Source organism: Microcebus murinus, chromosome 10 (assembly GCF_040939455.1).
Source record: "Microcebus murinus isolate Inina chromosome 10, M.murinus_Inina_mat1.0, whole genome shotgun sequence".
Lineage (NCBI taxonomy): Eukaryota > Metazoa > Chordata > Mammalia > Primates > Cheirogaleidae > Microcebus > Microcebus murinus.
In genome coordinates, this window is record NC_134113.1 from 61,251,173 (window position 1) to 61,271,076 (window position 19,904).

General features: G+C 50.4%; 1 protein-coding gene across 2 annotated transcripts; it reads right to left on the minus strand.

The window, feature by feature from the left end:
• Window positions 1-689: 689 nt before the first annotated feature.
• LOC142873378 (retinol dehydrogenase 7-like) lies at window positions 690-11,512 on the minus strand. 2 transcript variants are annotated; one of them, XM_076007379.1, is made up of 5 exons: window positions 10,782-11,512; window positions 8,093-8,486; window positions 3,184-3,442; window positions 1,705-1,868; window positions 690-1,137 (listed from the first exon to the last, which is right to left on the minus strand). In XM_076007379.1, exons 2-5 carry the CDS (start codon window positions 8,403-8,405, stop codon window positions 917-919), a joined length of 957 nt encoding a protein of 318 aa, XP_075863494.1. In that variant the 5' UTR covers window positions 8,406-8,486; window positions 10,782-11,512; the 3' UTR covers window positions 690-916. The 2 variants fall into 2 exon arrangements, with proteins under 2 accessions (XP_075863494.1, XP_075863495.1); XM_076007380.1 differs by lacking the exons at window positions 8,093-8,486; window positions 10,782-11,512 and adding an exon at window positions 3,991-6,824.
• Between the last annotated feature and the right edge of the window lie 8,392 nt (window positions 11,513-19,904).

Genomic DNA, 19,904 nt, shown 5'->3' on the forward strand with positions numbered 1-19,904 from the left:
CTTGTTTGCCGACAATTAATTACTGCATCAGGAGGAACATTGGCCATTCTCTTTGCCTTTTCCTTGGAGTCCTAGAGACTGTCAAACTGCGATTCCTGAGGACTGAATTTGAGTGCTGAGGCGGATGAGGCAACCCAGACTCAGACAGGGATTTCATCTAGTATGTCTGAAATTTAAGGGTAGCTTACCTAAGAAATTAAAATCCCACTACTAAGAATTTGGGTAGTAACAGAAAAATATAGAATAAAATCCCTGAACATGGCTGAACTTATCAAGTGTTTGTAGGGAAACATAATCCAAGGGAGTCCATGGGTTGAAGTCACAAGAAACACTGGTTATGTGTCCTCTGGAAAGATCCCTGTGCAGAGCACCTTCCTGCCAATGCCTGCTAAGTAGACACCTGAGGACAACGAGCCAGGTTGATGGCTTTCTCCCCATCCCTACCCGACAAACATGGGTATCTTCAGGGACAGGAGAGGTCTGTGACCACCTCCAAGCGATTTATACCCTGTGGGAGGGTGTAGATGGACCAGGCTAAAGCACACTCTGAGGAGAGGGGCAGTAGGCAGATAAGGTGTGTACTAAACCTCCATCTCCCAGCTCACACCGTCCCCTGTTGTCCTCCCACCATTGTTCCAAGAGCCTGAGAGCCTTGAGTGGCCACCCAAGGCAACAAGACAACCAGGAACACTATTGGATTCCTGTTTCTCAGCTGCATAACTTGACACTTTCCTACTAACATTTCTAGGGGCATGGATGAAATCCCAGGAGAACCATAGCCAGGAGGGTAGGATGGAGGTGGGACACGTGACTTGATGACATGACAGCTCCCTCTCTCCACCCTATTTCTCTCCCCAGGACACATCCCCTCTCACACAGCATCCAACCCCACCCAAACAAGTTCCAACATCTGGTTTCACAGGGCTTTGGCTGGCCTTGGGAGGGCCCAGGTGAGGATGGCGTCCCCCAGGAAGGTGGGCATGTAGCTCATGGGGAGGTAGAAGAGTTTGGCGTCCCAGCCAGCTGAGTAGCGGGTGCGGGGGTGGCAGGCGGTCAGCGCATGCTCCATGCAGTCCGTCACCTCTGACAAATTCTCATTGCATTTTGGCAAAAGCTGTGAAGATAGTAGTTTCAGGCCTGTTGAGGATGAGAAAACAGCCTTCATCGAGTGGCACATCCCTCTGTTCCCTTTCACAGCTCTATGCTAGGAGGAAAGTCTGTAAGAATGCCTGGGCCCCACAGTGATGGGTCCCAAATCTGATCATTGCAGGTTCCCCAGAGGTTGACTCATCATTATCTCAAGAAAAATTGGTCCACACTAAGCCACCCTGGGCCTCTCCTCCTGAGAATATCTGGACTCCACCACACCTCCAGCAGTTCTCAGCTGACAGAGTTGAAGCACAGGAAAACCAGTCCTCTCTAAAGCCAGCTGGCCATGAGTGCATGGCATCTTCCCTCTCTGTCTTTAGTTTGTTTTTCAATAATATGATGGGACAGAATTTCCAATTATACTGAACGTGGTTTACCTCTCTTGTTGACCTGTTGACCACACAGCACCTTGGGAATGGAGCTGAAGATCCCCTCTTTGTGACAAGGCTGACCTTCCCTCTCCCCCCTATCCAGAAGGAAGACAGACCCTCATGGTGTTGGAGACATTAATCATGATCTGAGGTTTAGTTTTCTCACTGTCCACAGTGCACTCACAGGATGCCAGATACTTCTTGCCATAGATCTCCTTGATCTCAGGTCGGGCCCGGTCCCACACCGCCTGTACATTCAGCAAAATCCTCTCGGTGTTGTTCATGTTAGTCTTGAAGGCACCAGGCTCAATTATAGCCACCTTCACCCCAAAGGGGGCAAGCTCCCTCCTGGAGACAGACAGGCAGAAGGCACGGAGTTCAGAGGTCTTGCAGCAAACACAAAACACACATAAACCTAATGAAAATCCAACACAGGGTGGTGGTAGAAAAAGTAAGAAACCTTGACATGTTGGCACGTGTAGCAGAAGGCCAACAGAAATTGTGACGATGGCATTGCCTGAGTGTAGGGATGACATACTTTACACACTGAGGTCACTAGCTCCGAATCCCCTGGAATCAGCTGCCAGGTACCACCGCTGGGCTATCTCCCCCTCGCCCCTCACATCCAGGGCATCACCAGGATTCGCCCATTTCACCCTCTATGATCCTCGGTCCCCTTCCTCCCTCTCCTGCCCTGTGACTCCCTGGCCATCTGTCAGCGGGGCTGGTGCGGCTGTCTTCTGGGGAGCATCCCTCTGCCTTCAGTCTGGGCTCCCCACACGCACAGCCGTTCTGCTCCCTGCAGCCCACGGGGGTCTAGATGCCCCTAGATCTAATACCCGCCCTGAGTACATCCAATCTGTGGATTCCACAGCCAACGGCATGAAGTACAGCACGTGTCCAGAACCCACAGGTCTCCACGACCCACTGCTGCCCACCTCTCAAGCCTCCCACACATGTCCTGACCTTGTTGTTTGGCCCAAGAATACCCCACAGCATAGGCGGTGCAGTGAGGCTCAGCCTTGCCTGGAGCTGACACTGTCCTGTCATCAGGAGCCCTGCCCACCCCTCCTTAGCAGGCTGCGAGGTTCAGGTCTCCAGTTCTCAGCTCACATCTCACAGCCAGGACCTTCCCCAAATCTGGGGGCTGCCTTCACAACATCTATGACGGTTGGCAACAATGGTTTTCTATCTCCTGTCAGCAAGTTTCTAGGTCAAGGGGCAACCCCTGCTGTCCTAGGCTGCGCTGCTGCTGCTCTCACACTAGTGCCCGCTGCTGTGTGCTGTGCTGAGTCAGAGGCCGCCCCCGCCCCTCAAGGGCTCCCTGCACCCGAGCATCTTGGTGGCTGTGGACATGGGCCCAGCAGCCAAAGTATCCCACCTCCAAGCTGCTTCACACATGTCCTGTCTGGGGGCCTCCTCAGAAGGCTTAGAGACAGGTTATAACATTTCTTAGTCCTTGTGCCCCCTGCTCTACAGGAACAGGACCGGAGGTCACGTGGAATGGCTGGCTAAATCCAAAAGGGGGACAGGGCCCAAAAGCCTTAGAAATGGGACTCAAAAAAGGGCCTCTAAATCTGTGATGAAATCAAACTCTGGCAAAATGCTCCCTGAGAATACCAGGAACAGGAGGACTCAGGCAGGGCCCTACCCACTGCAATACCTGAGGGAGTCCGAGAAGGCCTCTACACCGAACTTGGAGATGCTGTAGCCGCCACCTGTAACAGCCATTCTACCCGCGACGCTGGAGACGTTGACCACGCGGCCCCTCGCCTTCCTCACTAAGGGCAGCAGGCTCAGAGTCACCTCGATCATCCCCAGCAAATTCACATCTAGTATAGTCATGAAGTCTTGTTTGGTCAGCCACTCAATGCGGCCAAAGGGCACGGAGATGCCAGCGTTATTCACCAGGCCCCAGAGTCCTGGGGACAGTGGGAAGATGAGAGAACAACTCTGACTTGTGTGTGTGTGTGGTGGGGATGGAGCTAGGGTTCAAGTTCACATTGCAGTTGAGTTTATTTATGGAGTCAAGAAGAATGTGCTACTTGGTATGGGGAAAAGATTATAGGAAGGAAATGAGGACGAGGTGACTTAAGGTTGTCAGGGTTTGCATATTCTTTAAACAATTGGAGTTTAGGATGGTCCTAGTCATCTCTGGTGGCAGTGACTGAAAACCAGCATGCAATGAACCCAACTTTATTAAGTGCATGGATAGAGTTTGAGAAAATAGAGTGAGTGCTTACCATACATCTCATGAAAAGAGAGAGACAGAGACAGTGAAAGAGGAATTGGAAGTCAAGGAAAAACCTGACAAGAGAAAGAATAGAAGGGAAAGGAGGAGGATCAAGATGGTGGATGAGAAACACCGTCAGAAAAAGTGTCTCTGCAGAAAAGACAGATTCTAGCAGAAATTAGAAAAAAGAAGCAAGAAGGCGAGCATACAGCAGACGAGCGCCGGAAGGAGGGGTACCTGAGACACCGGGAGACTCCACGGGAGGAGGCTTCGGAGCAGAACTGGAAGCTGAGACCGCCGGGGCAGCCCGTAGACCAGCGGGAAGGGTAGGTGGATAAAACACCTTTCCCCTCCCTTGCATTTGGGACTGCTGGTGGGCTCCCCAGCGGGTGGAAAGACCTGTGGACACCAGCCCAGAGACAGCTGCCGCCAGCTAGCGTTGAGTCTGTAGCGGACACGGCACCAGACTCCCAAATCACTGTGCACCTCCGTGTGTACAGACCCGAGCCACGCAGCATGCGCCATATTGCCTCCTTCTCCCCTCCGCCAACCCTACCTGCGGCTGCCCAGAGAGACAATACAGACACCAGCCGGAGGCACCTCCAGGGAACAGGACCTTCCCTTTTTGGGACCCTACAGCTGACTAAGGGGAACTCAGACTGTGAGCTCCCTACCCGCCAGCCCTCCCAGGTGCTGCTGGCATGGTGTTCCCAGGAGAACGGTGCTGACTCAGAGGCTGAGAGACACAGACACAGCTTGGGCTCCCTGTGGGTGAATTGGGACCGGAACTCCTCTCGCTGGTGGAGATACAGTTTGAACTCTGGGACCCAGAGGTCGGACCTGCAGTCCAGATCCCATGCACCGAGGTCTAGCATTGCCCGGGGCACAGAAGGGATATTTGTGAACAGCCTGCGGAGGTGTGTGTGCCTCCAGAGGCAGATCAGCGTCCTAGAGGGCAACCCTCCCACCAAAGAGAAGCCGTGCGCCCAGCCCAGGCAGCGTTTCTGCGCAGGGAACCTCCCTGCAGACATCACAATCCGGGGAGGCCTGGTGACGTGTGGTCTGGACTGCTGGCAGAGGCCCAGGAGTAGCTGCAACAACATCCAACCCAACAGAATGAACAGTGATTTACCTTACCTATCAGTTCTCTCAATAAATGTGAATGGCTTAAACTCTCCACTCAAGAGACATAGGCTGGCTGAATGGATAAGAAAATACAGGCCAAGTATATGCTGTCTTCAGGAGACACATCTAACCTGCAAGGATGCATATAGACTAAAAGTAAAAGGGTGGAGATCAGTATTCCACGCTAGTGGAAGCCAAAAGAAGGCTGGCGTGGCAGTTCTAATTTCAGACGATTTAGTTTTTAAACCAACAAAAGTAGTGAAAGACAAAGAGGGTCATTATATAATGGTGAAGGGCACACTTCATCAAGAAGAGATAACAATTTTAAATATATATGCACCCAACATAGGTGCACCCAGTTTCATAAAGCAAACCTTACTGGATGTAAGCAAAAGGATTAATAGCAACTCCACAATCACCGGAGATTTCAACACCCTACTGACGGCACAAGACAGATCCTCCAAACAGAAAATTAATAAAGAAATAATGGACTTAAACAAAACCCTGGAACAACTGGGTCTGACTGACATCTACAGGACATTCTACCCAAAATCCACTGAATATACGTTCTTCTCATCAGCTCACGGGACATTCTCTAAGATTGACCATATCCTAGAGATTTACACAAAGTAAATCTTAAGAGATTTAAAAAAATAGAAATCATACCATGTACCTTCTCAGATCTCAGTGGAATAAAAGTAGAAATCAACCCTAACAGAAACTCACATTTCTACACAAAAACGTGGAAATTAAACAACCTCCTACTAAATGATTACTTCATAAATGAAGAAATCAAGATGGAAATAAAAAAATTCTATACTCCTACACTGCTGGTGGGACTGCAAACTAGTTCAAACTCTGTGGGAAGCAATATGGAGATACCTTAAAGCGATACAAGTGTATCTACCATTTGATCCAGCAATACCATTGCTGGGCATCTACCCAAAAGATCCAATGACACTCTACAAAAAAGACACCTGCACTCGAAGGTTTATAGCAGCACAATTCATAATTCCAAGGCTGTGGAAACAGCCCAAGTGCCCATCAATCCAAGAATGGATTAATAAAATGTGGTATATGTATACCATGGAGTACTATTCAGCTCTAAGAAACAATGGTGATATAGCACATCTCATATTTTCCTGGTTAGAGCTTGAACTCATACTATTAAGTGAAGTTTCCCAAGAATGGAAAACAAGCACCACATATACTCACCAGCAAATTGGTATTAACTGAACAGCACCTAAGTGGTCACATAGGTACTGCAATAATAGGGTATTAGGCAGGGGGGAGAGGGGCGAGAATATACATACATAATGAGTGAGATGTGCACCATCTATGAGATGGTCATGCTGGAGACTCAGACTTGTGGGGGGAGGGGTGGAAAGGGCATTTATTGAAACCTTAAAATCTATACCCCCATAATATGCTGAAATTAAAAAAAAAAAAAGAATAGAAGGGAAAGACAAACAGACCCATGAATAATTGTTTTCTATATCCTGGTGGGCACAGACACACTGAAAACCCTAAGACTCAGGGAGTGTAGACAACAGGCCACCTTTGGACATCAGGGGACAAGCTGTGATGCAACGTGCACCGATTTTGAGGCAATATTTGCTCAGGAGGCAAAGGTGACCGTCTCTACCGGGGAATTCCAAAGCTCGCCATGGAGTGGACACACAGGGCAGACTGGGGAGGAGGCCTCGGCCCACAGCAGGGTCCGGATGGCACCCTTGGCCCCAGGCAGTGTCGACCTTCCTTCCACCCTCCCTAAAATCCACCCTTGACATCACCTCAGGGCTCCCCTGACACTTGGCCCTCATGGAGACTATCTGCTTGATATGCAGGGACTAAAGCACAACATGGAGGATTTGAAATAGTCTGACTTCCCCACCTACAGATGCAAGGTCAGCAGAGCCAGAGTGTTTCCTGGGCCAGGGTTGGGGTGCAGTTAGACAGAGTTTGAATGCAGGAATATAGGAAAGATCAAAAGGCCTTGCATATTAGTCCTTCCCCCACACAAAACCATTCATGGCCTTCAAGAAATGAGTATTCCTGGCAGGGCTCAGTGGCTTATTCCTGTAATCCTAGACTTCTGGAGGGCAAGGCAGGAGGATCCCTGAAGGGCAGGAGTTGGAAACCAGCCTGAGCAAGAGGGAGACGCCGTATCTACTAAAAATAGAAAGAAATTAATTAGCCAATTTAAAATATATAGAAAAAATTAGCTGGGCATGGTGGTGTGTGCTTGTAGTCCCAGCTAATCCGGAAGCTGAGGCAGAAGGATCGCTTGAGCCCAGGAGTTTGAGGTTGCTGTGAGCTAGGCAGACGCCACAGCACTCTAGCCTAGGCAACAGAGTGAGACTCTGTCTCGAAAAAAAAAAAAAAGAAGAAATGAGTATGCTTTGATCCAATTATTTTACTTTACTTGACTAACATTGCTAAGCATGTGAACAAAACTTATTACATAATGCTTGCTGAGTTGTTGTTTATGCCAGGAAAACTGAGAAACTAAGTTCAGCGTCCAACAACATAGGACTGCTTAAATAAATTATATTCTCTGATATGCAGATGTTGAATATTCTATTTTAGAAGAGATTGGATGGTATAAAGCTGATCACACAATACATGAGGTAGTCTAATTATTGTGGAGTAATCAACAACGGTAAATGTTGTTTTGCCTTTATCCTCTTCAGTGTTTTCCTCAATGAACATGTTTTACATTTCTAATCAGAACAAAGAAATCCATCATCTCCCTTTTAACAAAAAGAACCGGCAGGGTAATGTAGCAGAAGAACAGGAATTATCACCGAATATTTGAAAGAAGTCCCTTCAGCGCTCTAAGCCTCCATCCTTATGAGTCAAGTGAGGACAGATAATCCCAGAGGCCTCAGGGGGGACAAGTGTGAAGGAACCAGTAAGAAATGCTGAGATCAGGAGCCTGGATCCAGCCTGGCCCAGAACCCCACTGTCCCATGCCAGGCTCAAGGTCTGGCTCAAGGGCACAACCTTCCTCCAGAGAGTCGACCCTAAACACAGGCTGTGCTCCTCTGACCCTGTGGCTCAGGCTCAATCACTCTAGGACTTCTGCTCTGGAAAACCCAAGCTCACAGTCCTTGAAAATCCAGACACCTTGGGAGTCTTCACAGTTAACAGAGAACAGGTTCCCCCATCCCAGAGAGAGAGAAAAGAGACGTAAAGAGGAATCTGGGGGTACCTCTGTCTCCAACACGTTCCTTCACCCACTGGGTGGCTGCAGTGATGCTGTCTGTCTTGGTGACATCCAGAGTCACAGTCTCCAGCCTGTCTGACGTCTGGGCTTTCAGCTGCACGGCCGCCTTCTCTGTCCTACACGCAGCCAGCACCCTCATGCCACGCATGTCCAGCTGTCTGGCCAGCAGGTTCCCGAAGCCAGAGCCGCAGCCCGTGATGAAGACGTACTTGTCTTGGAGGTGGCTCACCACCTGCCTCTCCCGGTGCCAGCGCACGAGGTAGTACAGGCCCACGAGAGCTGCCAGGTACAGCCACATGTCTTTGCACAGGATGGTGCCTGGCAGCTACAGTTGCTCTAGAGTTCCAGCACTCTCTGTTTTGTTGCTCCAAAGGTCTCCCTACGAACAGGCATCCTCCAATTGTGATTTCAATGCTGTCAAGGGCTGATCAGACATGGTTGGATTTTCCCCAGCCCCACCTCTTCCAGCACCCCTCCCACCCCTCCCTCCCATGCCTTCACCTCACCCCATGCACACTGGATCTCCCCTCTAACCCACGTCTTAGACTTCAGAAATCCTCTCTGCTCTGTCTGTCCCCCACTCTGGAAACATTTACTTCTGCACCGCTCCAAATGATTAAGCCAACGTGGTCACATTACTATATATTTTTCAATAGAATAAAATGCCCTGATGTCTCCATTGTCTTTTTGAAGGAGGTGAACTAAGACCACTGGGAGGCATCGCTGCTCTCCAATGAGTACTGAGAATGGGAATATACATGAATTTCTGAAATTCATATCGATTTCATCTTTATGAATCCATGTTCATCAGAACATCATCAACAGAGTGAAGACCCAGTGAGCTTGGGTCTCAGGAAGCTCTGGTCACCCAGGGAATTTGTGTCTGGCACACAGCATGTGCTTGTGAGGGCAAGCAGATTATGAAACCTGGGGTCCAGAGACACTCTCAGTCCATGTGACCGGAGGAGTGTCAGGGACTGACTGGAGTGGCAGGAGATGGAGGTGTGGCCGCTCTGGAGGAGAGGACAGAGGCTGAGGGCCACGGGGAGGTACTTGTGGGGAAGGAGGCCTTGACACCCAGGTGGGATCAGGGACCTCACCCATTCAGGATCCATTTTCTTTGTTTGCCCATCCCTGAGTCTATTCCTGCGACTCCAGGCTACCTGCTAAATCCTGGGAAGGAAACAATTGCCCCTCCTTTCTGTGGCTGGAAGGGCCGAGAGGGGCCTGGGATATTCCACCTGCCCTCTCCAAATCCCTCCTCAGGGCGTCCCTCTCAGCCCGACCTTGGAACACACCTGCCTCTTCTTCCTTCAGATTGAGACCCTTGCCTCCCACAGACTAGGGGTCAACTCCCTGGGCGTGGATAAACTTTTTAACCGATACTTTAAGGCAATGAAAACTAAGGTAAAATCATGGTGTCAAGGAAAGGCAAACCCTGGTTCTTTGCTCTAAAAGAAAGGATCCCCCTGTCACCCCCTTGGCTATTCTCTGCCTCTAGTTGCGTCTCCCTCATTAGAGCCAAAGGACTTTCCCCTGGGTGGCTGTACCCCCACTGTCCTGAAGGAAAACGCAGCAGGGTCCTGCCAGGGGAGGCCCATGGTGTGAAGCCCAGCTACTAGAGGGGGAAAGACGAAGGGCCCAGGGCTGATGATATGATTGCCAGGGAATTGTAATGGTAAGTGGACATCAGATAATCCCAGGGGGAATACAAATCAGAAACAAAAAATTAATTTTCCATGGTGCAATAAGTGAAAGAGACTGCTTATGCCTTTTTCTGGGAGCACTTATGATAGAATTGGTGACTGTAAATTCATTCTCTACCTTTGACAAGTACGTATATATGAAGGTAGCAGAGGGGAGTCCCCATTGTACTCCAGGAAGGCCCCGCTTCTCCCCAGTGACCAGGTGAATGGAGGGAGTGGAGGACTGAGGACACACCAGGTCCCCAGTCCCTAAGAGCATTTGCCCTTAAGCCCCGTGACAAGGCACCTGTAGTTGGTGAGATGAGTCAGGGTGGGGTCAAAGGGCCACGAAGCTGACACTGGCTAATTGGGTGAGCAGTGGCAAGGGAGGTCGGGAGTCAAATGATGCCTGAGTTTGTGAGCACCAAGAAGATGGGACAGAGTCCCAGAGGTGCTACGGATATCACCCAGACCGGCACCACCTATTTGTCATCGACGTTGCAGTTATGGGTAAGAATGAGCTTGTGCTGAATGTCAAGCTGGCCAAGCAGGAAGAGCCATGTGATGACATGGACACGTACACACAGCCTGTAACCTGCCTCTCCTGGTGCCAGTGCAGAAGGTAGTCCAGGCCCAGGAGGGCCACTGGGTACAGCCACATGGCTTTAGGGGGACAGAGAGACAGGATGGGGTCAAAGGAGAGTGTGGACAGTGTTCAGACAGGAGAACTTAAGAACGCAAAGGCTGTGGTAGGCAGGTGAGCTTCCAACGCTCTGGAACGGAGTCCTCAAGTTTCTCCCTGCTGATCTACTTATGTCATTTTAATCAGATGCCATTGGATTTCCAAAGAACGCCTTGACTTGAGGACACTTCTCCCAACCTCCTTCTCCTGGTCTCCCACTCCTCACTGCTCCCCTCCACCCAGCTCTCATCCCCAGCACACAGCGGAGCCCCCGCTGCCCTAAGTCTTGTCATTCAGACCTTTTCACCTTTCTCCTGCTCAGGTCCTGAGCCGCCGAATCTTCCTGTGAAGAAGATGCAGTTTGAATCAAGACACAGGTGGGTTCATAGCCCAGCTCGGCTACCAGCTGGCTGCGTGGCCTTGGGCAGCTTGCTCAGCCCTCGCAGCCTGGGTGTCCTTATCCGGCTCAGCACCCAGAATCACCCTCAGAAAGCTAAGTCAGTGTCAGTGTCCAGGAGTGCAAGGGAAGGGCAAAAAGAATGGACAGGAACAGGTTCTCTCCTGCTAGAGTAGTTTGGCGGGGACAGAAAATGGAACATGATTTCAAAGGGACACTGAGATCAGAGACAAAGGAAGGGGACAGAAATAAAGTGAAGGCTGGGAACTCACAAGAAGAAACAGCCAGAGTTGCTGGGAGAGAGGAAAGGAACAACTCACACAAAGCAAATGTCATGGTGTTTACAGCTCACCACCTGCAAGTGTCCTTTGCCCGGCCTTGGTGCTGGGTACACCGCCCGCTGTCCTCCTCTCTGGGCCCTCCCCTTTCAGGTCCCACATCCCGAATATTGTCAGCGAATTCCATTTCCTTCAACCAGGAATTCTCTTTGGGCATGCACAGATATGCACATTTCCCAGTCGTCACACGCACTGCTCATCCTGACAGTAGTGTGACCCTTCCCTGGGGTGGCAGGACCTTCCCAGTCCACTCCTGAGTCAGCAGCAATCCAACAAAGTCTCTAGGGAGATGTGAAAGGGAGGGACACCGCCTCAACTGGACCCTCCCACAGAATGTAAAATCTTCTGGAGCCTTCCCACCGCACCCTCCCCACAACCCCGCCCAGTCCTTGCACTGAGACCCCTGCACAATGTAGGGGAGCCAGAGGCAATCTCTAACCCCCACTTTGCTTCTACTGTGCTCTTTAGCTGGTGGCATTCCTCAGGCTGCGGCCACTCACCAGATGGAATCAGGCCCTCAGGGGAGCCCAGGTCAGGCTCCTGGGGACCACTCTTCAGCCTCAGGGCCACACAACCCATTCCACTTCTCCACCCAGGAGGGGACTCCTATAGGGGAGCAGTTGTAGAAAAGAAAAACAAAAGCTGGAAAAGGCAGGAAGTTTGCGTTAAAGGTACAACATGTGCCCTGCCCTGCACCCTGCAGCCTGCAGCCTGCAGCCCCTCCTAAGCCTGGCATGGGGACCCAGAAAGGAAGGGTCACATGTCCTGCAGGCATTGGAGGTCAGGTGGTTGGAGAGGATGACAGTTTCTCCTGAGGACTGAATAGCCATACCAACCTCAGGTAGGATACTGGCAGAAAAGGGAAGGAGTGAAGGCATCTTCTGTGGCACAGGGGACACTGTGGGATGGGGCCCTGTCCCTGCACAGCTCCGTGGGACTGGACGTGGCTCCCTGACTGAGGAAAGATGTCAGGAAGGAAGACAAGGGGATGTTCTGCTGAGGGTGTGGAGTCCAGAAGGTGACATGGACTGCTTACAGGAGACTTTATTTATGGCCATGATTGTTCTTTCAAGGCATAGGTGGCACCCTTGACTCATAGTCCATGATGTGACCAGGGGTCAACCCTCCGTGTAGGTGCACCCCACAGTATAGCCCAGTGTAGAGGGCCAGGGTTTTGCACCATCACAGCTCTCTGGGTCTCTGGAGAGCACCCCTGTGAGTCCAACCTCCTGAACCACTACTCAGGGAGCTGTCAAGTGAATCCCAGCCTCTTATTTCATTTAAGGTTGTTTTCCTGGTCTGTGTGTCTCTGTGTGAGTGTGAATGTGTGTGTGTGTGTGTGTGTGTGTGTGTGTGTGTGTCTGTATTTAGAGGGAAGGAATCATGGAAACCAAAAAGAAAAGTCTTCTGTGTTCAGATTGCATATGAAACTGCTGCATGGCATTTGAGTGGGGCACCATCGAAAGACACTCAGGGAACTGACCCTAGAACATTCAGGGCCTTGGTCCTCAATGACGACCCTCCCTGGCCATCTTCACGGCTTCAGCCTGACGTGCTCCACACCAATGCTCACTTCAAGTTTTCCGATAATCTGAGCTCACTTGCTGTTTTCACACCCAACACGGATCTGATCAACAGCACTAGGTCACCTAAAGGCTCCCTGTCCTCAGCTGTTACACTGAGGGAAGAAACCTAGACATAGGGAGGTGCCTCCCAGCTACAAAGAGACCATAGCCTGGGTATATGCGTCCCATTCTGCAAGTGCTTTCTCTGTTGAGACCACACTCACAGCGACCCCAGAACACTGAGGACTCAGAGCCGGGTCTGAGGAAGCCCCAGGGAATTTCTGGGAATTTTCCCAGCACACTACAAGCATTCAGTATAAAGGAACAGAAAATGAGAGACTGGAGTCCAAATATGAGTCTCACTCCATGCCACTGGCGAAATTAGGTGCCAGGGATGTGGCATTGGAGGGCAGAGGGAGGGCACTAGGGAAGGGCAGTCACTGTAGGTAATAGTCGATCTCTGGGGGACACAGAGCAGGTGCTACTGAGGGCAGGAAGGCTCAGCTACCACAGGGAAGGGATCTCAGACTGCCAGTACCAACTGCCATCCTCTTGCTTGCCTGTCCTTCTGTCTATTCTTGTGACTCCAGAACTAGAGAAAACCCTCATAGGGAAACATTGCCACTGGCCTGCATGGCAGGAAGCCCTTAGAATCCACCTGTCCTCTTCAAGCCCCTCCTCGGGTCATCCCTCTCACCCCCTGACTTCTGAGATGGCACCGGCCTCCGCTCCCACAGGTCTGCACCCCAACTCCCCAATGCCATCCACAGCTATGGAAAGAGTATCTTCAGGGAATAGCCACGTAAAAGCTATCACACCTGCTTTTTGTAACTCATTTCATTGTTCCTTCACACAAATCCTGGGAGTTTCCTTCTGGCAGTTTTCCAGCCTTAACTCTCTTCCTTGTCTCCTTTCCTGGCTTCTGAGTCAGACTCTCCTTTTGGGATCACATCCTCCTTGTTGCAAACAATTACTGCATCCTGAGGGACATTGGCCACTCTGTTTGCCTTTTCCCTGGAGTCCTAGAGACTGTCATAGACTGAGATTTCTAAGGACTGAATTCTGGGTGCTGATTGGGATGAGGAAACCCAGATTCAGACAGGGATTTCACCTAGTATGTCTGAAATCCAAGGGTAGTTTTCCAAAGAGAGTATAACCCAGTACTAAGAATTTGGGTAGCAACAGAAAAAAATAAAATAAAATCTCTGAGCATGGCTGAACTTATCAAGTGTTTCTAGGGCAACATAATCAAAGGAACGCCATGTGTTGAAGTCACCTGAAACCCTGGTTACGTGTGCTCTGGAAAGACCCCTATTGAGACACCTTCCGCCAATGCCTGCCAAGTTGACACATAAGGAGGAGAAGCCAGGTTGATGGTTTTCTCCCTGCCCCCACTCCATGTATACGGGTATCTTCAAAGGTAGGAGAGGTCCCTGACCACCTCTAAGTCATTTCTACCCTGTGGGAGGGTGTAGACTGACCAGGCTAAAGCACACCCTGAGGAGTTGAGCAGCAGTCAGAGGGGGTGTGGGCTAAACCTCCATCTGCCAGCTCAAACCTCCCCGATTGTGCCCCCAACATAGTCCCAAGAGCCTCAAAGCCTTGAGTGGCCACCCAAGGCAACAAGACAACCAAGAGTGTTATTGGATTCTTATATCTCTGCTGCATAACTTGGCACTTTCCTACTAACATCTCTGGGGCCCTGGTAGAAATCCCAGGAGAACCATGGCCAGGAGGGGAGGATGGAGGTCGACCAGGTGAGTTGATGATATGACAGCTTCCTCTCTCCACACTATTTCTTTCCCTAGCACACATTACCTCTTACACAGCATTTAACCCCACCCAAACAGGCGCCATAATCTTGGCTTCACAAGGCTTTGGCCAGCCTTTTGAGGCCCCATGTGATGATGACGTCCACCAGGAAAGTGGGCATGCAGCTTATGGGGAGGTAGAGGAGCTTGGCATCCCAGCCAGCTGAGTAGCGGATGCGGGGGTGGCAGGTAGTCAGCACATGCTCCATGTGGTCCGTCTCCTCTGACAGATTCTTGTTGCATGTTGGCAAAATGTAATCAGATAGTAATTTTAGGTCTGTTGAGGTTGAGAAAACATCCTTAATGAAGTGGCACATCCCTCCACTCTTTCACAGCTCTATGCTAGGAGGAAAGTTGCTAAGAATTCCTGGAACACACAGTGATTATGCCCCAAAACTAACTGATGCAAGTTCCCCAGGGGCGTGGCTCATCCTTACATCAGGAAATTTGGTCCACACTAAGCAACCTCATGCCTCTCTTCCTGGGTATATCTGGACTCTATAAGTCTCTGCTAACAGAGTGGAAACCAGTCTTCTCTAAACCCATCTGGCCATGAGTGCACGGCATCTTCCCTCTCTGTCTTTAGTTTCCTCTTCTAAATAATGCTGGGACAGTGTTTCCAATTGTAATGACCCCGGTTTCCTTCTCTAGTTGACCTGTTGACCACACAGCATTTTGGGAACAAGGCTGAACGTCCCCACTTGGTGACAAAACTGAACTTCTCTTTCCCCCCTACAGAGCAGGAGGACAGACGCTCATGGTGTTGCAGGCATTAATCATGGTCCAAGGTTTAGTTCTCTCACTGTCCACAGTGCACTCACAGGACACCAAAAACTTCGTGCCATAGATCTCCTTGATCTTGGGTCAGGCCCTGTCCCACACCCCCTGGACATGTGGCAAAGCTCTCTCAGTGTCGGTCCTGTTCCTCTTGAAATAACTAGGCTCTATTATAGCCACCTTCACCCCAAAGGGAGTGAGCTCCCTCTTCGGAGACAGATAGGCAGAAGGCAAGGAGGTCCAAGGTATTGCAGCAAACACAAAACACATATAAACCCAATGAACAACCAAGACAGGCTATTGGTAGAATAAGCCAGAGAGCTTGGCATGTTGGGAAGTGTAGCAGAAGGCCAACATAAATCGTGACCATGGCATTCTCTGTGTGTAGAGTTGACATATTTTACACACCGAGCTCACTAGTTCCAAACCCCTGGACGCAGCTGCAAGGCAGCACCACTGGGCTATCTCCTTCTCGCCCCTCACATCCAGGACATCACCAGGGTTAGCTCATCTCACTCTCTACGCTCCTCGATCCCCTTCCTCCCCCTCTGCCCTGGTGACTCGCTGGCCATCTGTCATCGGGGTTGCTGGGGCTGTCTTCTGGGAAGCATCCCTCTGCCTTCAGTCTGGGCTCCCCACATGCACAGCCGTTCTTTCCCCTGTAGCTGGCAGGTGTCTAGATGCCCATTATAACCAACAGCTGCCCACAGTATATCACCGCTGTGGGTTCCACGGCCAACAGCATGAAGAGCAGCACGTGTTCAGAACCCACAGGACTCCACTGCCCACTGTTGTCCTGCCACACTTGTTCAGATCTTGTTCTTTGGTGCATGAAGATCCAACAGCACAGGCAGTTAGGTGACTCTCACCGTTCCCTCGGGCTTACGCCGTCCTGTCATCAAGCGCCCTGTCCACCCCTCCTTAATGAGTACTATGTCTTCAGGTCTCAGCTCAAACATCGCATCCAGAACCCTCCCCATATCTGGGGGCTGCCTTGGCCACCTTGGCTGACTTAGTAACAACCCCTATCAGGGTTGGCAACAATGGCTTTCTCTCTCCTGTCCCTCTCCCTCTCAGCTGTCCTAGTGTCTGGGTCAGGGAGCAACCCCTGCTGTCCTAGGCTGCGCTGCTGCTGCTCTCACACTAGTGCCCGCTGCTGTGTGCTTTGCTGAGTCAGAGGCCGCCCCCGCCCCTCAAGGGCTCCCTGCACCCGAGCATCTCGGTGGCTGTGGACATGGGCCCAGCAGCCAATTATCCCACTTCCCATCTGCTTCACACATGTCCTGTCTGGGGGCCTCCTCAGAAGGCTCAGAGGATGTGACATCATTTCCTAGGCCTGGGATGCCTCCCTGTACCACAACAGACAGGATGTCCCACGGAATGTCTGGCTAAATCCAGACAGGGGGAAGGGCAAAAAGGCTGATGGAGAGATCTCAAAAAAATGGCATCTAAATCTGTGATGAAATAAAACTCTGGCAAAATGCTCCCACAGAGGATTACCAACAGGGGACTCAGGCAGGGCCCTGTCCCAGGGCAATACCTGAGGGAGTCCGAGAAGGTCTCTATGCCATACTTGGAGATTCTGTAGCCGCCACCTACATGGGACAATCTGCCTGCGATGCTGGAAACGTTGACTACGCGGCCCCTTGCTCAGAGTCACGACGATCATCCCCAGCAGGTTCATGTCCAGTATGGTCACAAAGCCTTGTTTAGTCAGCCACTGCTTGGGGCCGGGGCGCCTGGACATGCCAGCATTATCACCAGGCCCCAGAGTCCTGGGGACAGTGGGAAGATGAGAGAGAAACACTGAGTTGTGCCTGTGCAGTGTGGACACAGCTAGGGTTCAAGTTCACTTTCCAGTTGAGTTTATTTATGGAGTCAAGAAGAATGTGCCACAGGTATAGGGAAAAGAATGAGGGGAGGAAATGAGGATGTGGTAAATTAGGGGTGTAGGGTTTGCATATTCCTCAAGCTATTAGAGGTTAGGGATAGTCCTTGTGAACTGTAATCCCAGTTCCTGGAACCCAATATGCAATAAAGCCAACTTTCAAATGTATGGACAGAGTTGGAGAAAATTGAGTACTCATCAAATATCTCATTAGGGGACAGAGACAGAGATAGTAAGCAAAAGAGGAATGGGGTAATAGAAAAAAAGAGAGAGAAAGAAAAGAATAGAAGGAATAAAAGGGAAAGACAAAAAACCCATGAATAATTGTTTTCTATAACCTGGTTGGGAGAGACACAATTAAAATCCAAAGACTGGGAGCATAGAGAACAGGCCACCTTTGGACATCAGGGGACAGGCTGTGATGCAACATGCACCAATTTTGAGGCAATATTTGCTCAGGAAGCTAAGTTGACCATCTTTACTTGTGAATTCCAAAGTTCACAATGGGGTAGACACAACGCCTGACAAGGGAGGAGGGCTGAGGCCACACCAGTGTCCAGATAGCACCCATGGCCCTAGGCAGTGTCAACCTCTCCTTCCACTCTCCCCAAAGTCACCCTTGACATCACCTAACGGCACCCCAGCACACTAAGCCTTCTTGAGACTGTCTGCTTCATATGCAGGAACAAGAACACAACATGGAGGATTTGAAATAGTCTGACTTCCCCACCTACAAACCCAAGGTCAGCAGGGCCACGGTTTTCAGTGGACCAGGGCTGAGGATGCAGTTAGACAGAGTTTGAATGTAGCAATATTGGAAAGATAAAAAGGCCTGGCAATATTAGTCCTTCCCGCACACAAAACCACTCATTGCCTTCAAGAGTATTCTTTGATCCATTTATTTTACTTTACTTGAATAACATTGCTAAGGATGTGAACAAACCTTATTACAGAATCTTTGCTGATATATTATTTATGCCAGGAAAAGTAGGAAACTAAGTTCAGTATCTAACAATATAAGACTGCTTAAATACATTATATTCTCTCACCATGATATGCAGACAGACAATCACTGTTATGTGTCAGGAGAGATTTGGTTGTATAATGTGGATCCCAGAACACATGAGGTAGAGAGTAATTAACTCTGGGGGGTATGATTACAGTGAATGTTGTCTTATCTTTATCCTCTTATACGTTTTCCTCTATGAGCATGTTTTACATTTCTAATCAGAACAAAGAAATCCATCATCTCCGTTTTCACAAAAAGAACCGGCAGTGTAATGTAGCAGAACAAGAATTATCACTGAGTATTTCATACGATGTCCCTTCAGAACTCTAAGCCTCCATCCTCATGAGTCAAGTGAGGACAGACAATGTCAGAGCCCTCAGGGGGGACAAGTGTGAGGAACCAATAAGAAATGCTGGGATCATGAGCCTGGATCCAGCCTGGCCCAGGCCCCCACTGTCCTATGCCAGGCTCAAGGTCTAGTTCCAGGGCCCAACCTTCCTCCAGAGAGTCAACCCTAAACACAGGCTGTGCTCCTCTGACCATGTGGCTCAGGCTCAATCACTCCAGGACTTCTGCTCCGGAAAACCCAAGCTCACAGTCCTTGAAACTCCAGACATCTCAGGACTCTTCTGAGTTAGCAGACAGAGGGTTCCCCCTTCCCAGAGTGAAGGAAAGAGAAACAAAGTGCAATCTGGGGGGTACCTCTGTCTCCCATGCGTTCCTTCACCCACTGGGCAGCTGCAGTGATGCTGTCCGTCTTGGTGACATCCAGAGTCACCGTCTCCTGCCTGTCTGACGCCTGGGCTCTCAGCCGCTCAGCCCCCTTCTCTGTCCTACACGCAGTCAGCACCCTCATGCCAAGCATGCCCAGCTGTCTGGCCAGCAGGTTCCTGAAGCCAGAGTCACAGCCTGTGATGAAGGTGTACTCATCTCAGAGGTGGCTCACTACCTGCCTCTCCCACTACCAGTGAACAAGATAGTACAGGCCCACGAGGGCAGCAAGGTACAGCCACATGGCGTTGGTGACACATACACAGAATAGGGTACAAGGAGACTATGGCTAGTGTTTAGACAGGAAGATTAAGGAACATATGGTTGCAGTTGTCAGGGAAGCCTCCAGGCACTCTGACATGGAGTCTACACAATCCTCACCTCTGCCCCCTGCGCTTGGCGCAGCTGTTGCAAGTTCTGATACAGACCCTTGAAAGACCTCATGTCCTGCTCCATAAGAAAATCTTACTGCTCAGCAATGCCTCCCTGGTCCTCCGATGTCACTCTGCCCTGCTGTGCCCACACAGGTGTCCAGACAGTTCCACACATGAGCGCCCACACAGGTCTCCATACCAGGGCACACACGTGCACACCATGGCACACATAGCACTCCATCTAACCTGGAGGTCAGAACTGTCTCTGCACATCTCGTACAGTGACATCCTGGGCTGCACAGAGAAGACCCAGGTGTACTGGGGAGCCACACCTGGGTTCAAGGAATATTAGTTTGAAATCCTTCTCTGAGCCTGGGTTTCCATGTCAGGTCAGCACCCAGAATCACTCAGGAAACTAAGTCATTGCCAGTGTCTCTAGGATTGGAAGGAGAAGGCAAAACAGAGAGGTCCCCTCCTGCTAGGATAGTTTCTGGGAAAAA